Below are 21,213 nucleotides of genomic sequence, written 5' to 3'. Positions count from 1 at the left end.
TCACCAACTACAACCTTGTGGGAGGAGAAAGGGGCTAGAGATTGAGTTCAATTGACAACAGTGACCAATGATTTGGTCAGTCATGCCTTGGTAATTAAACTTCAATTAAAACTCTAAAACATGCAGGCTGAGGGAGTTTTCTACGTTAGTGAACACATGGATGTGCTGGGATCACGGCATGACCAGAAAGGGTAGAGAAACTCTGTGCCACCCCCACCCTCATACCGTGCTCTGTGTAACTCTTCCATTTGGCTATTCTTGAGGTCTAGCTTTTATAATAAACTAATAGTCATAGTTAAAGTGCTTTTCTGAGTTCTGTGAATCACTGTAGTGAATTATTGAGTCTGGTAGGGGGTTGAGGGAAGTCCCGAATTGGTAGTTGGCTGGGCGGAAGTATGAGTAACCTGGGAACCTTATTTCACTGAATTTTAAAATAATTTGTAGGCTGCCACCTTTATATTTACCTATGGTTTTAGATCTTCGAAATTATAAGAAAGTTGAAAACTTTAACAAAATGAACTAAAATCAGTAAAATCCATACATACCCAAAATGTTTACAAATAATTCGTAATATTCAAAAGTAAGTAGAGGTTCAGGGAGATCTAGAAAATAATCTGCGATTGTTCTGAATACATCTCGTTCAAATCCAACATAAGTTGGATTATTCATATCATTGCTTCTTGGCCCTAAGAAGTAGCAGGCAAGAGAAAAAGGTAAAGTATATTTTAATTTAAATACAATTTTTAAACATAAAAAGTATAAAATCTGTATTTCATGAAGGAGCTAGGTTTAACAACAAATTCTGCCACAGTTCAAAAATTTAAAGGGTGTATCTCATTCTTCCTCATTATCTTTCCACTAGAAGCAGTCAATTGCTAGTATTTTGTTTAACATTTGTATACCTGAAAAATCATACATAAAGCAAAATTTTAATATCATTTTAAAAGCATTAGGGAAGCTTAGTTTAATAAGATTTTATTGTAATTCATTTTGTAAAGGAAAGAATATTTGGACAACACAAATAATTCCTTCAAATTGTCTTTTTGTAAATTTACATGTTCATGAATATATTTTGTCTGACATGAAGCATAGCCTTAATGAATTTAAATAATATCTTTACATTGTTGTTTCTTAAGCTTGACACAACTATTGAAATAATCATACCTACTCATTTGTGTTTTCCTCAAAAATAAGATCTGATCTCATTTTATAGATAAGAAAACTGAGGCTGAGAGTACCTTGCCCAAGATGAAAAAGACTCTGGTAGCAAAGTTTGAATTAGAAGTTAGAGCAGTGTAAAATAAGCGCAAGGCCCAGGACTTTTAAAGCTACAACAACATTTAAAGTGTGGTTCATAGATTATATCACAGAATCATCCAATGTGCCTATTAAAAATACAAAGTCCTCTATGGAGACCATAATCCATGAAGGCGGGGCCAGAAATTTACTGACCTAGAAATGTTTGCTTCTGGTTCACTAATTGAGTGTTTTCCAAACACTAACCTGAGAATCTTCACTATAGTAATCTTCTGGAGGCATATATATATATATATATGTGTATATATATATATATATACACATATATATATATATATATTTTTTTTTTAAAGATTCCTGACCTACAGAATCTCTGGAGAGTCTCTTTAGTGACTGTGGTATGCAGCTAGGTTTTAGAGCCATTATACTATCTTTCAAGTTAAAATGTTTCTCTTCCCAAGTCCAAATAATATTTCTTACTTCTCTGTTTCCACACTTTTGTATGGACACACAAATGTGAGCAAACACTGAAAAAGAATTAAAGAAAACAATTCACACACACACACACACACACACTCTTAACAACAGAGCAAAATAGATATTTTTCTAAGGACATAAGAAATAGTATGTGGAATAAAAGATTTGATAATCATTAGAAAGTTCTCTAAGACAGAAAATACATGTTTACAGGAATTAAAAATATTAAAAATATAGAATTTATAGAGAATCTAGGTTTGAGCTCTAGCTCATTTGCACTAAAAGAAGATACTCGAAGCTTTGGCTTTCTCTGTTGGAAAAATTGGGATGGTATACTGATTACTAATTCCTACATCTCACAGAATTACTCTGGGGGATCGAATAACAAGTAAAGTAAGTCTTAACACTGCCTCTGGCTAAATACATTGTTGCTAATTTGGAATCCAGTAAGTTATATAATTGGTATCGTTTAGGTATTACATAGACTGAAAAGAGAAGGAAGACAGAATCCCTGAAGACCAGATGTCAGAGAAATCCCTGTCAGTATGCCTATCTGAATTCCTAACCATGAGCAAAGGAATGAAAGAGAGGAATAGCTAACTATACCTGGAAAGTAGAAAGACAAATTCAAGTCTTAAGTTCATAATAAAGATTTTAATCTTAATTTGATAAAATGTTTCTGTAAATATATTTAATTTATTGCTATTTATTCAATGTCATTTTATCATATTGACACCCAGTGGACAACAAAGGAATATAAAGTTACCCTGAACATTAATAAAACCCTATTAGCATTTAGAAAATGCTAATTTTGTATGAACTAGAAAATTATACTTGTAACTATTAAAACATAATTTAGCTTTTGATGATTTAGCTTATATCTTTGTACATTTAAAAAATTAACTTTGAAAGCAATTAGGATTTTGTACTCATACTAGGGTTTTATGTTACAAAAATCAATTATCACTGATCACTACGAAAAGCTTGATCAATTAAATGCTAAAAAAATTTCTGGATTAGTGACTGATAAGGTTTGGATCTGTCCTCACCCAAATCTCATGCCAAATTGGTAATCCCCGGTGTTGGAGGTGGGGCCTGGTGGGAGGTGATTGAATCATGGGGGTGTATTTCCCCTTTGGTGCTGTTCTTGTGATACTGAGTGAGTTATCACAAGATCTGGTTGTTTAAAAGTGTGTACCACCTCTGCACACAACCTTCCTCCCGCTCCAGCCATGTAAGACATGCCTGCTTCCCCTCCACCTTCTGCCATGACTGTAAGTTGTAAGTTTCCTGAGGCCTCCTCAGCCATGTTTCCTATACAACCTGTGGAACCATGAGCCAATTAAACCTCTTTGCTTTATAAATTACCCAGTCTCAAGTATTTCTTTACAGCAGCACGAGAACAAACTGATACAATGACAGATAATCTTTTTTTCATAACATAAAGTCACATTAATATATCTAGTATTCTATGCTTCTACACTATAGAAATACCAAGGAGTTCAAGCCATTTGAACTCTGAGCCTCACTGAGGCAATTAGTGTGGATTTCACTTAAAAAATCCTTTGAGATCCTCTAGGCTATGACTTTATAATATATGTGAACTAAACCATAAATAATATGCTTGAATTAAAAAATCGCCACCTTTCTAAACAGAAAAAATTAAGGGCTCCATAATGTAATAAATTCCACTAGACTTTCATTTATAAATCAAGAGAAATGATATACTTTAATTTTATCAGGACTTTATTAAATTTCCTTGGTTCTTGTTAAATACTATCAATATAACACACACACACACACACACACACATACACACACACACATATATTTAACTTACAATTTGCTAGGCACTTCATGGCAGATAATACCCAGTGAGGGAGGTCATCTACACAAAAAGAAAAATATTACTAAGTAAACCATACATTTTTTATGATAGTATATTTTAAAATATCACACTTATGTGCAATTATATATATGTATATATACATACACATACATGTTACATTTGTATATGTGTGTATTACCAGGATTAAAAAGTATTATATGTTTAATAAGACACAGGATCAAGTCAATATTTTAAAATAGAAAAAGTCTGAAAAAATTATGGATTCTGAGTTTGATTCATATTACATATAACAATTAAATACTGCCAAATTGAGGATTATTTTGAGGGAGTGTTTAGATATAAACTCCACGTTCATTTTTATCTACTACCACTATCTTTTCTTCATCCTTGTTTCTATTCTGCCTATTGCTATGCTATTTGAATATTACTGATTTGGGTGAGACCTAAGATTGAAATGAACTGTATCTCACTATTATGCTGCTTTTATAGTGAAGTTTGCTTAAAATCTTTCGAGTGCCACTAAATAAAATATGTTCCATAGAAATCTAGCATTTTTTTAACACAGGGTTACAAAGAATAGAAATCTTAAATGAGGGAATATACTGTTAACCATATTATTTTAGGTAATGGAAGAAGGGACTGGTCTACAGCCACATACATATGCCACATAGCAAACTCATCAGTTTTAACATTTACCTTTTGCTCCCACAATTAAAAACTCAAAGTTCTTGCCCATAAAAAGAAAACCAAAGTAGCATATGTCAGTTAATTCCACAGCCAGAAACTTATCATAAAAACATCAGCTACGATTTTGAGAGATTTATGGATACCTTTCTCATAATCTAAGTTTTCTAATACATCTATCTAGCTTGAATTATTTCCCTGATTTTTGTATCTAAATCTGAAATCAATCAACTATATAAATATATAAAACAAAAAAGCCAATCCCTTTAGAATCCTCATCTTGAAAGTCTGAGCTTATTTTGTTGTGTTATTACAGTTTTGTAAATATGTTTGACTCCTGTTAATTTGTACATAACTACTCATGTAAGCCTCATGAGAGTATGGACCATTTCTATCTTACTTATCATTAATCTTTAGCACAATGTCTGACGTGTTGGAGGCCCTCAACAAAAATGTGCTTAATCAAAACTTTTCTTATATTTGTATACCTTTTGGATGCTTAACTTTGTCATTTTTTTAAATACCATGCATGAATTTATCTTAGCAGACAAAATATTTCTTATACTAGCACGAATAATACTCACTTAAAAATTATTCCACTGTTATTACTAAAGAACTTATGATAGCCCCTCTGATGCTCCATGAAAGTATTGTACTTTCAATATTTGGGTCTCTCTTTACACTACTATAGCTGCAACCTTGTTGGCAAGTTTTTAAAAGTCCAATTATTTTATTAATACCAACCTGATTTGTTTTGTAGTATAACTACTCCACGTTTACTTGTATTGGCCATGTTGTACATTATATATTGGGGAATTACTTGTTTTGGATTTATGACTTCTTCTAGGGATGGCACACCTAAAATGGTTTGCAGGCTAAATAGAAGAAAGAATATTAACTTTTTTTCTTCATAAATAGATTATACATATGAATATGACTAGTAAACAAAGCCATCAGAATATTTTATTTTTTTAACCAAATTTCTAAGACTTATATTTAGTATCCCCTTTCAAATACATTTATCTCAATAATCTTAAAAGGATTCCAATATATATCCCAAACTATGGCCATAATGTTGATTCAAAGAAAAGGTGAATCATACCAAAACATTCAATTTCTACTCTACTAGAGCTATAACAAGAGTATTTATTTAAAAACACATATACAGGTTGCATTCTAAGCTTTCAGAATTAATCTGTTGATTCATTTGCATATTTTGATGAAAATGTCAAATTAATAATCAGAACACATCAGGAACTTCATTAAAGCTTAATTTTATCTTACTAGATCAGAATAACATATCTCCAAACTTCTTCAACATCTTCCTGGCTTAGTTCTCTATTATCAATTGCATTTTCTTGATCTTCATTGATTATTTCATGCTTTATTTTCTCGCCATTTTCCTGAAAAAAGGATTATTTTGGTTTAATCTGTTATGCTCAAATTTTTTAAATATTGAAAGCAACAATAATTCTATTACTGTCAGTCCATTGTGGAGCTATAAAGTGTCTCCCAAAGAAATAATGTAATATGGTAATGGAGTTTTTAATTTTGCAGTTGTCCCTACCACCCTCAAATCAATTTAAACCAAAACACACTTAAATTATATAACTGTTGTTTTCAATTATGTCTCACTATCATTTTTATTATTCTTTCTATGGGTTACAAACAATTTTATATATACATATTTAGAATGTAATGTAGGTTAGGAGGTTTCAGTTCTGGCTTTAAATATTAAAGAATCATTTACTTTTAATGATTCTATCATTGAGTACCTCATAATTATATTTAAACTAGTAATTAGCAAAAGGATGTGTTACCTGAGATAAATGTAATCCATGCCTTTTAGGAGTTCTACGAGATAAGTTTCGTAATTTAAACATGCTATCTTTATCTTTGGAAAAGTTCTCTATGTTGTTTTTTCTCAATTCTGGATACCTTCGTGGTAGAGTTTTAAGTGGCGAAGTTGCAGGAAATCTGGTTTAAAAACAATAAGCAATTAAATAATGTGAGATCAGAAACAAACTTTTAGAGCCTATTTTTTCTTTAAATTCACATAAAGAGCCTGACTTATTAATACTACCAAGTAATAAAGATTCTAGACAAATAAATTTTCCCATTAAACCTTTAAAAAAAATAGGTTCCTTTTTTCTTTAGTATATTGTGTATATTTTAACTTTATTTCTGGATAATTCAGGGTTATTATTAGGGTCAATTCTGGTAGAGGGGTATTGCTTACACACAAAATGGCTCTAGAATGCTACATTTTCTAAATTTCTTTGATGAGTTATCTAGTTTGTATATTCCCTCTTTTGTTTGTGTTTGTCCTCATTTCTGGAACTTAGTTTCTGTTGCTTCTTTTGATTGTAATGTTTTGGCCTCCTTTTATTTTAATATAAAATACTTCAAAGATATAATAAAACAATACCCATGTATGTAACTGGCAACCAATGTAATCGTTGACATTTTGCCAGACTTCTCCTTTAATTTTTTTAAACTTTTATTTTAAGTTCAGGGGTGCATGTGCAGGTTTCTTACATAAGTAAACTTGTGTTGTGGAGGTTTGTTGTACGGATTATTTCATCACCCAAGTATTTAGTACCCATTAGTCATTTTTCCTGAACCTCTCCCTCCTCACACCTTCCATTGTCCAATAGGCCCCAGTGTCTATTGTTCCCCTCTATGTGTCCATGAGTTCTCATCAGTTAGCTCCCACTTGTAAGTGAGAGCATGTGATATTCAGTTTTCTGTTCCTTAGTTAGTTTGCCTCCACCTCCATCTATGTTCCTGCAAAGTACATGAACTCATTCTTTTTTATGGCTGCATACTATTCCATGGTGTATATGTACACATTTTCTTCATCCAGTATACCACTGAGGGACATTCAGGTTGACTCATTGTCTTTGCTATTGTGAATACTGCTGCAATGAACATACGTGTACATGTGTCTTCATGACAGAATGATTTATATTCCTTAGGGTATATACCTAGTAAAGGGATTGTTAGGTTAAATGGTAGTTCTGGTTTTAGGATTTTAATGAATCATTATACTGTTGTCCACAACTCATATGGAACCAAAAAGAGCCCAAATAGCCAAGGCTATCCTAAGAAAAAAGAACAAAGCTGGAGGCATCATGCTACCAGAATTCAAACTATACTACAGGCCTGTAGTAACCAAAACAAAATGGTACTGGTATAAAAACCAACACGTAGACTAATGAAACAGAATACAGAGCCCAGAAATATGGCCATGCACCTACAACCAACCAATCTTCAGCAAAGCTGACAAAAACAAGCAATGGGGGAAATGATTTCCTATTTAACAAATAGTGCTGGGATAACTGGTAAGTTACATGCTGAAGATTGAAATGGGACACCTTCCTTACACCATATACAAAAATTAACTCAACATGGATTAAAGAGTTAAGTGTAAAACCCAAAACTATAAAAAATCTGGAAGAAAACCTAGGCAATATCATTCTGGACATTAGAATGGGCAAAGATTTCATGATGAAGATGCTAAAAGCAGTTGCAACAAAAGCAAAAATTGACAAATGGACTGTAGTTACATGAAGGAGCTACACAGCAAAAGAAAACTATCAATGGAGTCAACAGACAACCTATGGAATGGGAGAAAATTTTTGCAAACTATGAATCTGACAAAGGTCTAGTATCCAGCATTTACAAGGAACTTAAATTTAAAAGCAACTCCATTAAAAAGGGGGCAAAGGACATGAACTGATACTTTTCAAAAGAAGACATATATGCAGCCAACAAGCATATGAAAAAAGTTCAATATTACTGATTGGAGAAATGTAAATCAAAACTATAATGAGATACCATCTCACACCAGTCAGAATGGACACTATTAAAAAACAAAAAAATAACAGGTGCTGGCAAGGTTGCGGAGAAAATGGAATGTTTATACACTGTTGGTGGGAGTGTAAATAACTCCTTTTTTAAAAAAAATGAAATTCTTTGCTCATTCATATCTCCCTCTTTCTAAGGGAGAGTAAACTATAAACTTACAGTTTCATAAAATAAACCTATAGTTGTATTTCTTTTCCATGCTTTTATACTTTTAATAAATGTATATAAACAATATGTGGTTTGGTGTTTTTTCACTTTATCATATCTTTTACTATATATCAATTTTTTTTTCTTCTCCAAGTTTTACTCTGTCACCCAGGATGGAGTGCAGTAGTGTGATCACGGCTGACTACAGTCTCAACCTCCCGGGCTCGGCCTCCCAAGTAGATGAGACCACAGGCATATGCCACCATGCCTGGCTAATTAATTTTTTTTTTTTTTTTTTGTAGAGACAGGGTCTCCCTATGTTATCCAGACTGGTCTCGAACTCCTGGGTTCAAGTGATCCTCCTGTCTTGGCCTCCAAAAGTGCTGGGATTACAGGTGTGAGCCACCCTGCCTGGCCCCATATATCAAATTTATTCAAAAAGTTTGTAGTGACCTCAAAAGTTTGAACACCTCAGAAGTTTGACCTTGGTCTTCAAAATTCTCTTAGACTTTTACCAAATGAATTTTAGAATCTGCTTATCAAGTTCCACAAAGAAACTATATTGAAGTTTTGAATGAAAATGCACTGAATTTCTATTTCAATTTGGGAGGAATTGACTTGTATATACATGTACTAAGTATTTTCATTCATGAACAGGGTATCTTTCTCCATTTATTCTATTTAATACAATTTAATACTTTTCTCCAATAAGGTCTTACACATTTTTGGTAAACTTTATTTTTACGTACTTTATAGTTTTGTTACGATCGTAAAAGACTAGGAGAGGCCGGGTGCGGTGGCTCATGCCTGTAATCCCAGCACTTTGGAAGGTCAAGGTGGGTGGATCCCTTGAGCTCAGGAGTTTGAGACCAGCCTGGGCAACATAGTGAAACCCCGTGTCCACAAAAAATTCAAAAATTAGCTGGGTGTGGTGGTGTGTGCCTGTAGTCCCCACTACTTTGGAGGCTGAGGTGGGAGGATAGCTTGAGCCCAGGAGGCAGAAAAGACTAGGGGCAGAGAGACTAGTTGAGGATTTATGCAGAAATCCAGGTAAAACAAAAGCAAAACAAATAAAGAGAAATCCAGGTAAGAATTATAGCCTAACAAAAAGAAGATTCATCTTGGAGAGAGATGTGTACAGATCAGAGAACTACTTAGGGAGCACAATAGACTAAATCATATTTAAAGGACAAGAAAGGGAAAGAATCAAGGCAACTATAGGGAAGGCAATGCCATTTATTCAGATAGGAAACCTAAGAAGACAAAATTTAGGTTAGAGGGTGATAGTCATTTTTCTATACGGTATATTTGAAGCGCCTTCCAGGAGGCAGATGAAAAAACATGGGCCGAAAGCTCAGGAAAGATATTTCAGGAGAGGCCTGAAAGTCTTAAGAAAAGTAGGCGAAGACATGGCATGAGATTGCCTAGGGAGAAGGTGAAGTAAGGACAAGGGCAGGAACTTGAAGATGGGCGAGTTAAAGGATGAGCAGCAGTAAAGGAGCCCACAAAGATAACTGGGGAGTAGTTAAGAGAGGAAAGATTTGTAGAGTGCTATACAAAATGGATTATTCATATGACTGTTATTGTAGTTTACTTGTATGACATAAATCATTTTTGGTACATAGGAAACAATAAATTCTTAGACATTTCATTTGCAAAGTACCTAATGTTGTAGGAAAAAAAAAGCATGGGCATTAGATTCCACAGGCCTAGTTTAATGGCTACATAACAAAGAAGCGTAGGTCATAAGAGAAAAAGCAATTATGCTGACCTGTGGGAATCAGAAAAGCTCCACAGAAGAGGCTATAAAGGAGCTGAGATTAAAAGAAATGTATAAGTTTACTAGCCTGACAAATGTGTACAGTGTCTCACGGTGGAAAAACATTTCAGGCAGACAGAACAAGATTTGTTGAAGCATGGTCTCAGTTTCCCCATCTGTTAAAAGGGGTTAATACCTACCCTGCTTGGCTACTATAGCAATTAAGTAAGAACACATATGTAAATCATCAAACAGAGTTTCTGTTATATCTTAACTGCTTAATAAATATTCTCTTTAACCTGTGGTATATTTCTTCTGTTATCATTGTTATTTTTTGAGACAGTCTTGCTCTGTCGCCCAAGCTGGAGTGCAGTGGTGCAATCTCAGCTCACTGCAACCTCCACCTCCACTCCAGGCTCAAGCAGTTCTCGTGCCTCAGTCTCAGGTGTGTGCTACTACACCCAACTCATTTTTTGTATTTTTAGTAGAGACGGGGTTTCACCATGTTAGCCAGGCTGGTCTCAAACTCCTAGCTTCAAGTTGATCCGCCCACCTCAGCCTCCCAAAGTGCTGGGATTACAGGCATGAGCCACTTTACCTGGTCCTGTTATTTGTCTGTTATTTATTATGTAAGATTTGCTATTATCTTATTACATGTATTCTTAAATTAAATTATATGTTTGAAGGGAAGGATCTGTGAACTTATAATCTAGAAACTATGCAACTAAAGGTCAGTAATATGTCCTTAAAATGTTATGAAGTGTTCAGAATATGCGGAAGTGATAATATATCACTATTTCCCTTCCAATTCCCTACTTTATTATATATGCTAACACTTAAAAACTTTAAATTTTGAAGCAATTAACTTTCACATTACAATTTTTCTAAATGATTTTAGTTGAACAGCATTAATAGTTTTCCAAAGAAATATAACTTCTTTGAAGAAGCTGCTGTTATAGTAAAAGTATAATATAAGTAGAGATAAAACTTTACAGTAATTCAGTTTTACAGTTACATATCTGTTCATTACCTGAAGAGCTGGTTGTTATCATCAACATTTTCTGATCCCCACCTCCCTTTGATATCTTCAATTACATGATTCTTAAGAAATTTCCTCAACAGTTGGATAGTCTGTTGCCTTGTAACTTCAGGACCAAAATTGCTATTATTTCTTAATAGGTCATAAAGCCAATCCACTGCTTCTCCTGCTGTGAAACAATTGCCATATTTTTTAAAGTGTTGTCTGTGTTTTCTTAGAGGCATTCCTGCTCGAAAAGATGTGGTAACTTCATTCCACTGTAAAAAGAAGGAAAATATTTTTAAAAAATTGAAGAAAAATTAAATCTCATATTGATTTGAAGTACATTAGGTAAAGAAAATTCTTTAATTCACATCTGATTATATCATAAAAATTCTTGAAGAATCATTCATCTTATTTGTGCCATATAAAATTTTATATCTGGCCGGGCACGGTGGCTCATGCCTGTAATCCCAGCACTTTGGGAGGCCGATGCGGGTGGATCACCGGAGGTCGGGAGTTTGAGATCAGCCTGACCAATATGGAGAAACTCCGTCTCTACTAAAAATACAAAATTAGCTGGGCATAGTGGTGCATGCCTATAATCCCAGCTACTCAGGAGGTTGAGTCAGGAGAATCACTTGAACCTGGGAGGCGGAGGTTGCGGTGAGCTGAGATTGCACCATTGCACTCTAGCCTTGGCAACAAGAGCAAAACTCAGTCTCAAAAAAAAAAATTATATCTTACACTGCTTTCTTTTTATTAATTCTAGTGCTGTAGTAATATTTTTATGTAATAGCTTTTTTATTAGAAGAACTTCATTGGCTGATCTAAGATCCTTATTTAAGATCCTGAGCTTATTTAAGAAATCTGCAAATAAGGAAGAACTACAATCAATAGAGAAAACATTCATCCCTGTTTTTTACCTCAATTAATATTAATGTTGGTAGCACTGTGCTTCACATTCATTATTTCACTTTAATCACCCCAATTCTATGAATAGGTACTATTAATTTCTCATTTTTCACATAAGGAAAATAAAGCAGAGAGATTAATAAAATGACCAAGGTCACACAGCTAAGTGATGAACCTAGGCATTCAAACCCAGGTGTGATTGACTCTAGAAACTGATATTGAGCTGCTCACTCTGTACTGGCCTGAGGACACAGTAATAAAAATGACAGAAAGGGACTCTGTACTAAGGGAGATTACAGAACGGCTTTCCTGAGATGCAGTACAGGGTAGTGGCTTTAAGAACAGGCTCTGGAGTTAGACTAGTAGGGCTGGTTTCCCAGCTCTAGCTCTGCCACTATTGTTTATGACTTTTTGGGCCTATCTTCAATCTCTATGCCTCAATCTCCTTAACCACAAAACAGGGACAAAAGGACCTAACGAATGGGCTTATTGGAATGATAAAATGATGTAATATATGTGAAGTACTAGTCAGCATTCAGTGCATGTTTTCTTTTTCAGCGTGCTTATACTACTTTCATCTAATGGGTTTTAAATAATGTGGCAGGACTACTGATTGAGGTTCCTTCCTGTCCTAAATTCTATCCTTCATATTGGTAAATATAGCCAATAACTTACTAAGTAGCAGAATCCATGTAAGATCGCCATACCAGGAAGATCTGAATTCTAGCTCTGCCACTTGCTGTTGATGTGACTCTAGAAGGCATTTAACGTCTGTGAGCCTCAGTGTGCACACTGATAAAGTAGGGCTAATAATACATGCTCGTCTGAAGGGCATTCCTAAGAGGAAAATGCTTGTTATTCTGCAGATCACAAGACACTTTCAAAAACAGCATCCTCCTGGGAAACCCCTTAAGGCAGGCATGTATTAGTAACCTTTACCAATGTGGAAACAGGCTCACAGAAGGTAGGGGACTCACCTAACGTCACATAACCAGCACCACAGTATTCTATAGAACCGAAGACCCAACTGCACAAAACGCGTTAGGAGTGCTGTACGTGCAATTCAGGGACCACCAGCAGTGGTTACTGATGGGTACTCGGAAATACCGTTTTGAAACAGGCAGCTGTTATCCTAGTGCTATTCGGCCGATACATCCTGCGTTAAATTCTATGGGTTCAATAAACAAAATTGCCACATTCGGGCTTGCCCCCCACCTAACCCTACAAAGCTTTGGACCTCATTCCCAATTGTTCCCTAATTCTGAGGCGGGTAGAAAATCAGGCGAGGTGAGCGGCCAAATCGGAATATTCTAAGACGCCCCCACGGGACGCCGGCCACACCAGGCACAGGAGTCGCTCCTCATAGCGAGTCTGGTGCGGCCTACGCGCGGCGCTTCCTTTCGGACCTGAGGCCCAGACCCTCAAAATAGAGGGAGCGGTGAGTCTGGCAAGGGTCGCATACCCGCTACTTCTCCTCGCCAGCCTTTTCACTGAACCTAGGGATCCTGGGACTCATCCCTCCGACCGAGGTAAAACTGCGAACGGTCGAGGTAAAACTGCGAACAGTGGTGACTGCCGTCAGCCCGCTGACCGGTCCCGTCTATCCGAGCTGTCTTACCAGCTTGGTGGCCCGATAAGGCCCGGGAGGCACACCCTGACTCTCCATAGGTCTGTCAGCGCCCGGTGGCGTCCATGGCGGCGAAGGCGACACTCAGGCCCAGCGGCCGCGGCAGTGGCGAGTCTCGGCACAACCGTTGGCCCCGCCGCCGATTTGAATAGCATAGAGGGCTGCGCGGATTGGCCGCGCCGCGGGTCACGTGACGCCACAGCCAGGCTCGGGAAGGAGTCGGCGAGGGCCGCTCGGCTGCGTCCTGGGGCTCCGGTAGCTGGCGCGGGCTGGGGTGGGCTGGGCTGGCCTGGGACCGCCTCGGTGGGACAGGCTCGGGTTTCCCTGGCGCTGTTTCTCCCTCCTGCGGTCTACGGCGGGGCGGAGTCACAGAGTCCTGTTTTCGTGCTCAGAGGGGATGAGCTGTTTAGTTCCAAACGAAATTATTTGGAGTCCAGCCTTTGGTTTAAGGGAATTTGAAATTTGAAAAGACAAGAAAATACGGTTTTTCTGCCTGGCCCTACAGGATCTTCAGCAGTTAGCTTAGAAGGCAAAGCAACCTGGTGGATATATGTCGCAGTTTCTCTCTCTGCTGCCTATCCTCTCTCTCAGCAGGTGCCATGATTCTCTGAAGTGCTAAAATGTAGGTTCAGAACCCCCTAATTGTGCAGTAAAATGGATCATTCAGAACCCCCCAGTTGGGTAATAAAATGGATTATAGGTAGTCTTTCTTAAGTACATACAATGTGGGGCTTGGGAAAGGTTGTGTACAACTTGTCAAATTGCTTCCCTTAAACTCTACTACTGTATAAGAATCTTGGTTATGTTTGGATCGTGATTATACACTTAAAATTTCACTAGGATCTTAGAAAATAAATCTTCAACAGAAGTCAATTTTCAAATGACAAAAACTACATTCCGAGAGTTGAAGAGACTTACTCAGTCTTAGGTCTCCTTGGCAAAGCACAGACTTCATGCTTTTAATAAATACCCTGTCACCAGTCTGAAACTATCTGATGCTAAGAATCCCTTAGTAAAGTGGGAGATTGCTTGAGTGATTTGAAGCTGTGGAAGAATTCACTTGGAAATTAAATAGCAGTTTAAGAGGATAGGAAGCAGTAAAAAGAAGAGAGAAAGAAAAATGTTCAGGGAGTGGTAGTGTAGGTCTGTGGAGTTTTCCTTAATTTGGGTTATTTAGGCAGAAACACATCTATTTTCTACCAGGACCAGTGGGTAGGAATTTTCAAAAACATACTTGGTAAACAGGAACAATCTACTTAATTTTCCACTTATGTTAAGGAAAAGTAAAATGATTGATGTTACAAAATAATGTTAACTGTTTCTTACCTGGCTTTATGATACATTGTCCCAGGATTTTCGTTTTTCTTTTCTTTTTCCTTTCAGAAGGAAATGGAGATGAGACTGTGGAAGCCAAAGTTTATTTTTGCCCAGCTCCCCAAGTTGAAAATCATCTCACATACAGCCTTTGATATAGGTAGCCACAGCTTAATAGTACCTTAATAATCCACTGTGGCTGTGGATTCACTCTGCACCATCCACTTTCACATTTATAGTGTCTTTAGATGATAAAATATTTAAAAGTTAGGTTTTTGTTAAATGTGAGTGGTCCGAGTTTCTTTAAGGTAACTTTACATACCTTTGCTCTTAACAATTATTCATTGATTGCATAGTTTAAATCTTGGAAGTCATTTTATTTCCTCTCATTACCAATTCTGCGAGAGTCACTTTATCATCCTTTTCCTAATTCTACTACATTAGAATTTCTCAGAGTGGGTTAAAAACTACATGTTTTAGAATTTCCTGCAATACCTGTTAAAATGCTGATTCCTGGGATTCCCCAAATCCTGATTGGGGTGTATGTATGAATGTGTATGTGTGTGTGTGTGTGTGTGTGTCATGGGAGGGAGAGTACAGGGTCAATGTGTAGGGTTGGAGGAGCCTGGATCTCTGAAGACTGTGCAGCTGAGATGCTGTAATGCCCATGAACTGCCTAGCTGTGGACTTATATATGAAAGAAATATGAGCCTCTGTTAATTTACTCTTCTAGCTGAACCTAACCTAATCTACTCATTGTGATACAATGAGTATCACAAAAGAAAATGAGCTCTCTTCTTTTGTCTGCCACCATGTGAGATGTGCCTTTCACCTTCTGCCATGATCGTGAGGCGTCCCAAGCCACACAGAACTTAATTCAGGTAGCTGGAGAGATAATGGTGGATGGGAGGCAGGACTAGATTGCAGCTCCCACTTGGATGGAAAGAGCAGAATGTGGAGGCTTGCACTGTGAACTTTTGCTCCAGAATGACTGCAGGAATAAATCAGGAAAACTGAGAGAATTGATAGACCATCTGAAGGAAGTGGATTGCTCCTGCAGGACCCGGAAGACACCCCAAATACTGTGCTGGCTGGTATCCATGACTGAGAGACCCACAGACAGTTCACATCACATGACTCTGTGCAGACAACCCCCAGTACCAGCCCAGAGCCTGGTAGACTTGCTGGGTGGCTAGATCCAGAGGAGATAACAATCATTACATCTTGGCTCTCAGGAAGCCACATTCCTAGGAAAAGGGGGAAAGCACTACATCAAGGGAACACTCCATGGGACAAAAGAATCTGAACCACAGCCTTGAGCCCTAGGCCTTTCCTATGACAGAGCCTACCCAAATGAGAAGGAATCAGAAAACCAACTCTGGTAATATGACAAAGTTCTTTAACACCCCCCCAAAAATCACACTAGCTCACCAGCAATGGATCCAAAACAAGAAGAAATCCCTGATTAACCTAAAAAAGAGTTCAGAAGGTTCATTATTAAGTTAATCAGGGCGATCCAGAGAAAGGCAAAGCACAATTTAAGGAAATCCAAAAAATGATACAAGAAATGAGGGGAGAAATTTTCAATGAGATAGATAGCATAATTAAAAAACAATAAAAACTTCAGGAAACCATGGACGCACTTACAGAAATGCAAAATGCTCTGAAAAGTCTCAGCAATAGAATTGAACAAGCAGATGAAAGAACTTCAGAGCTCAAAGACAAGGTTTTTGAATTAACCCAATCCGACTAAGACAAAAAAAAAAGAATAAGAAAGTATGAACAAAGCCTCCAAGAAGTCTGGGATTATGTTAAATAACCAAATCTAAGAATAATTGGCATTTTTGAGGAAGAAGAGAAATCTAAAAGTTTGGAAAACATATTTGGGGGAATAATCGAGGGAAACTTCCCTGGCCTTGCTAGAGACCTAGACATCCAAATACAGGAAACTCACAGAACACCTGGGAAATTCATCACAAAAAGATCATCACCTAGTCACATTATCGTCAGATTATCTAAAGTTAAGATGAAAGAAAGAATCTTAAGAGCTGTGAGACAAAAGACCAGGTAACCTGTAAAGAAAAACCTATTGGATTAACAGCAGATTTCTCAGCAGAAACCCTATAAGCTAGAAGGGATTGGGGCCCTATATTCGGCCTCCTCAAACGATTGGGGTCCTATATTCGGCCTCCTCAAACAAAACAATTATCAGCCAAGAATTTTGTATCCAGTGAAACTAAGCTTCATAAATGAAGGAAAGATATAGTCTTTTTCAGACAATCAAATGCTGAGAGAATTTGTCACTACCAAGCCAGCACTATAAGAACTGCTAAAAAGACCTCTAAACCTTGAAACAAATCCTGGAAACACATCAAAACAGAACCTGTTTAAAGCATAAATCTCACAGGACCTACAAAACAAAAATACAATTGAAAAAAAAAAACAGAAAACTAAGGTATACAGGCAACGAATAGCATGATGAATGGAATGGAACCTCACATCTCAATACTAATGTCGAATGTAAATGGCCTAAATGCTCCACTGAAAAAATACAGAATTGCAGAATGGATAAGAATTCACCAACGAACTACTTGCTGCCTTCAAGAGACTAACCTAACACATAAGGACTCACATAAACTTAAGGTAAAGGGGTGGAAAAAGTCATTCCATGCAAATGGACACAAAACATGAGCAGGAGTAGCTATTCTTATATCAGTCAAAATAAACTTTAAAGCAACAGCAGTTAAAAAAGATGAAGAGGGACATTATATAATGATAAAAGGCCTTGTCCAACAAGAAAATATCAGAATCCTAAGTATATATGCACCTAACACTGAAGCCCCCAAATTTATAAAACAATTACTGCTAGACCTAAGAAATGAGATAGAAAGCAACACAATAATAGTGGGGGACTTCAATACTCCTCTGACAGCACTAGACAGGTTATCAAGACAGAAAGTCAACAAAGAAACAATGGATTTAAACTATACCCTGGGACAAATGGACTTAACAAAAGGCATTCTACCCAACAACCGCAGAATATACATTCTATTAATCAGCGTATGGAACTTTCTCCAAGATAGACCATATGATAGGCTACAAAATAAGCCTCAATAAATTTAAGAAAATTAAAATTATATAAAGCACTCTCTCAGACCACAGTGGAATAAAACTGGAAATCAACTCCTAAAGGAACCTTCAAAACCATGTAAATACATGGAAATTAAATAAACTGCTCCTGCATCCTTTATTGGGTCAACAATGAAATCAAGATGAAAATTAAAAATTTCTTTGAACTGAACAATAATAGTGACACAACCTGTCAAAACCTCTGAGATACAGAAAAGGCAGTGCTAAGAGGAAAATTTATCTTCCTAAACACCTACATTAAAAAGTCTGAAAGAGCACAAACAGACAATCTAAGGTCACACCTCAGGGAACTACGGAAATAAGAACAAACCAAACCCAAACCCAGCAGAGAAAGGAAATAAGCAAGATCAGATCAGAACTAAATGAAATTGAAACAAAAAAAAGAAGATAAATGAAATAAAAGCTGATTCTTTGAAAAGATAAATACAGTTGATAGACCATTAGCAAGATTAACCAAGAAAAGAAGAGAGAAAATTCAAATAAGCTCAAATAGAGGAGATGGATAAATTCCTGGAATGATACAATCCTCCTAGCTTAAATCAGGAAGAATTAGATACCCTGAACAGACCAGTAATAAGCAGTGAGATTGAAATGGTAATTAAAAAATTACCAACAAAAAAAACTCCAGGACCAGATGGATTCACAGCAGAATTCTACCAGACATTCAAAGAAGAATTGGTACCGATCCCATTGACAGTATTCCACAAGATAGAGGAAGAGGGAATCATCCCAAATTCTATGAAGCCAGTATCACCCTAATACCAAAACCAGGAAATGACGTAACCAAAAGGAAAACTACAGACCAGTATCCCTGATGAACATAGATGCAAAAATCCTTAACAAAATGCTAGCTAACCAAATCCAACGGCATATCAAAAGATGATTTTCCATGATCAAGTGGGTTTCATGCCAGGGATACAGGGATGTTTTAACATACACAAGTCAATAAATGTGATATACCACATAAACAGAATTAAAAACAAAAGTCACATGATCATCTCAATGGATGCAGGAAAAGCATTTGACAAAATCCAGCATTGCTTTACGATTAAACTGTCAGCAAAATTGGCATACAAGGGACATACCTCAATATAATAAAAGTCGTCTATGACAAACCCATAGCCAACATAATACTGAATGGGGAAAAGTTGAAAGCATTCCCTCTGAGAACTGGAACAAGACAAGGATGCCCACTCTCACCACTTCTCTTCAACATAGTACTGGAAGTCCTAGCCAGAGCAATCAGACAAGAGAAAGAAATAAAGGACATCCAAATCAGCAAAGAGGAAGTCAAACTGCCACTTTTTGCTGATGATATGATTGTTTACCTAGAAAATCCTCGAGACTCTTCCAGAAAGCTCCTAGAACTGATAAAATAATTCAGCAAAGTTTGTGGATACAAAATTAATGTTCACGGATCAGTAGCTCTTCTATACACCAACAGTGACCAAGCTGAGAATCAAATGAAGAGCTCAACCCCTTTTACAGTAGCTGCACAAAATAAAAACAAATAATAACAACAAAAAACTTAGAAATATATCTCACCAAGGAGAAGAAAGATCTCTACAAGGAAAACTACAAAACATGGCTGAAAGAAACCATGGATGACACAAACAAATGGAAACACATCCCATGCTCATGGATGGGTAGAATCAATATTGTAAAAATGACCATACTGCCAAAAGCAATCTACAAATTCAATGAAATTCCCATAAAAATACCACCATTGTTCTTCACAGAACTAGAAAAAAGAATCCTAACATTCATATGGAACCAAAGAACATTCCACATAGCCAAAGCAAAAAGAATAAATCTGAAGGCATCACATTACCTGATTTCAAACTATACTGTAAAGCCATGGTCACCAAAACAGCATGGTACTGGTGTAAAAATAGTCACAGAGACCAATGGAGCAGAATAGAGAATGCAGAAATAAGCCCAAATACTTACAGCCAACTGATTTTTGTCAAAGCAAACAAAAACATAAAGTAGGGAAAGAACACCCTATTCAACAAATGGTGCTGGGATAATTGGCAAGCCACATGTAGGAGAATGAAACTGAATCCTCATCTCTCACCTTATACAAAAATCAACTCAAGATGGATCAAGGACTTAAATCTAAGACCTGAAACTATAAACATTTTAAAAGATAACATTGGAAAACCTTTCTATACATTAGCTTAGGCAAGGATTTCATGATCAAGAACCCAAAAGCAAATTCAATAAAAACAAAGATAAATAGCTGGCATTTAATTAAACTAAAGAGCTTTTGCACAGCAAAAGGAACAGTCAGCAGAGTAAATAGACAACCCACAGAGTAGGAGAAAATCTTCACAATTTATACATGTGACAAAGGACTAATATCCAGAATCTGCAATGAACTCAAACAAATTGGCAAGGAAAAATAAACAATCTCATCGAAAAATGGGCTAAGGACATGAATAATCAATTCTCAAAACAAGATATACAAATGGCCAACAAACATGAAAAAATGTTCAACATCACTAATGATCAGAGAAATGCAAATCAAAACCAGAATGTGATACTACCTTACTCCTGCAAGAATGGCCATAATAAAAAAATAAAAAAAAATAGATGTTGGTGTGGATGCAAAGAATAGGGAACACTTCGACACTGCTGGTGGGAAGGTAAACTAGTACAATCACTATGGAAAACAGTGTGGAGATTCCCTAAAGAACTAAAATTAGAACTACCATTTGATTTTGTAATCCCACTATTGAATATCTACTCAGAGGAAAAGAAGTCATTATATGAAAAAGATACTTGCACACACATGTTTATAGCAGCACAACTTGAAACTGAAAAAATGTGGAACCAACCTAAATGCCCATCAATCAACAAGTAGGTAAAGAAATTTTGGCATACATATATGATGGAATACTACTCAGCCATAAAAAGGAATGAATCAATGGCATTTGCAACGACCTGGATGAAATTGGAGACTTATTCTAAGTGAGGTAACTCAGGAATGGAAAACCAAACATTGTATATTCTCATTCATAAGTGGGAGCTAAGCTATGAGGATGCAAATGCATAAAAATGACACAATGGACTTTGGAGACTCAGGGGAAAGGGTGGGAAGGGAGTGAGGAGTAAAAGACTACAAATAGGATGCAGTGCACACT

At 36.5% G+C, this 21,213-nt stretch overlaps 1 protein-coding gene and 1 long non-coding RNA gene across 4 annotated transcripts in view; one reads left to right on the top strand and one right to left on the bottom strand.

Moving 5' to 3' along the window:
- The window catches only part of DEPDC1 (DEP domain containing 1), a 28,509-nt gene extending 9,271 nt beyond the window's left edge, over positions 1-19,238 (bottom strand). Inside the window, exons 1-7 of one of the 3 annotated variants that reach the window (XM_003807878.6) lie at positions 13,595-19,238; positions 11,074-11,339; positions 6,088-6,244; positions 5,552-5,670; positions 5,012-5,142; positions 3,575-3,622; positions 546-686 (exon numbers count right to left, since the gene is read on the bottom strand). In XM_003807878.6, coding sequence (XP_003807926.2) covers positions 546-686; positions 3,575-3,622; positions 5,012-5,142; positions 5,552-5,670; positions 6,088-6,244; positions 11,074-11,339; positions 13,595-13,642 — 910 coding nt within the window. In that variant the 5' untranslated portion in view covers positions 13,643-19,238. Of the gene's footprint in view, positions 1-545; positions 687-3,574; positions 3,623-5,011; positions 5,143-5,551; positions 5,671-6,087; positions 6,245-11,073; positions 11,340-12,651; positions 12,978-13,594 lie in introns of those variants that run through there. The other 2 variants (XM_055117452.1, XM_063600420.1) reach the window with 2 other exon arrangements.
- LOC130541797 (uncharacterized) overlaps positions 13,168-21,213 on the top strand; it is a 42,811-nt gene continuing 34,765 nt past the window's right edge. The window contains exon 1 of the long non-coding RNA XR_008955920.2: positions 13,168-13,414. This is a non-coding gene — a long non-coding RNA (uncharacterized LOC130541797). The remainder of the gene's footprint in view (positions 13,415-21,213) is intronic.

The sequence above is a fragment of the Pan paniscus genome, chromosome 1 (assembly GCF_029289425.2).
Source record: "Pan paniscus chromosome 1, NHGRI_mPanPan1-v2.0_pri, whole genome shotgun sequence".
In the NCBI taxonomy this organism is placed as follows: domain Eukaryota; kingdom Metazoa; phylum Chordata; class Mammalia; order Primates; family Hominidae; genus Pan; species Pan paniscus.
Note: the sequence above shows the minus strand (reverse complement) of the source record. Positions and strands in the feature narration are given on the sequence as shown.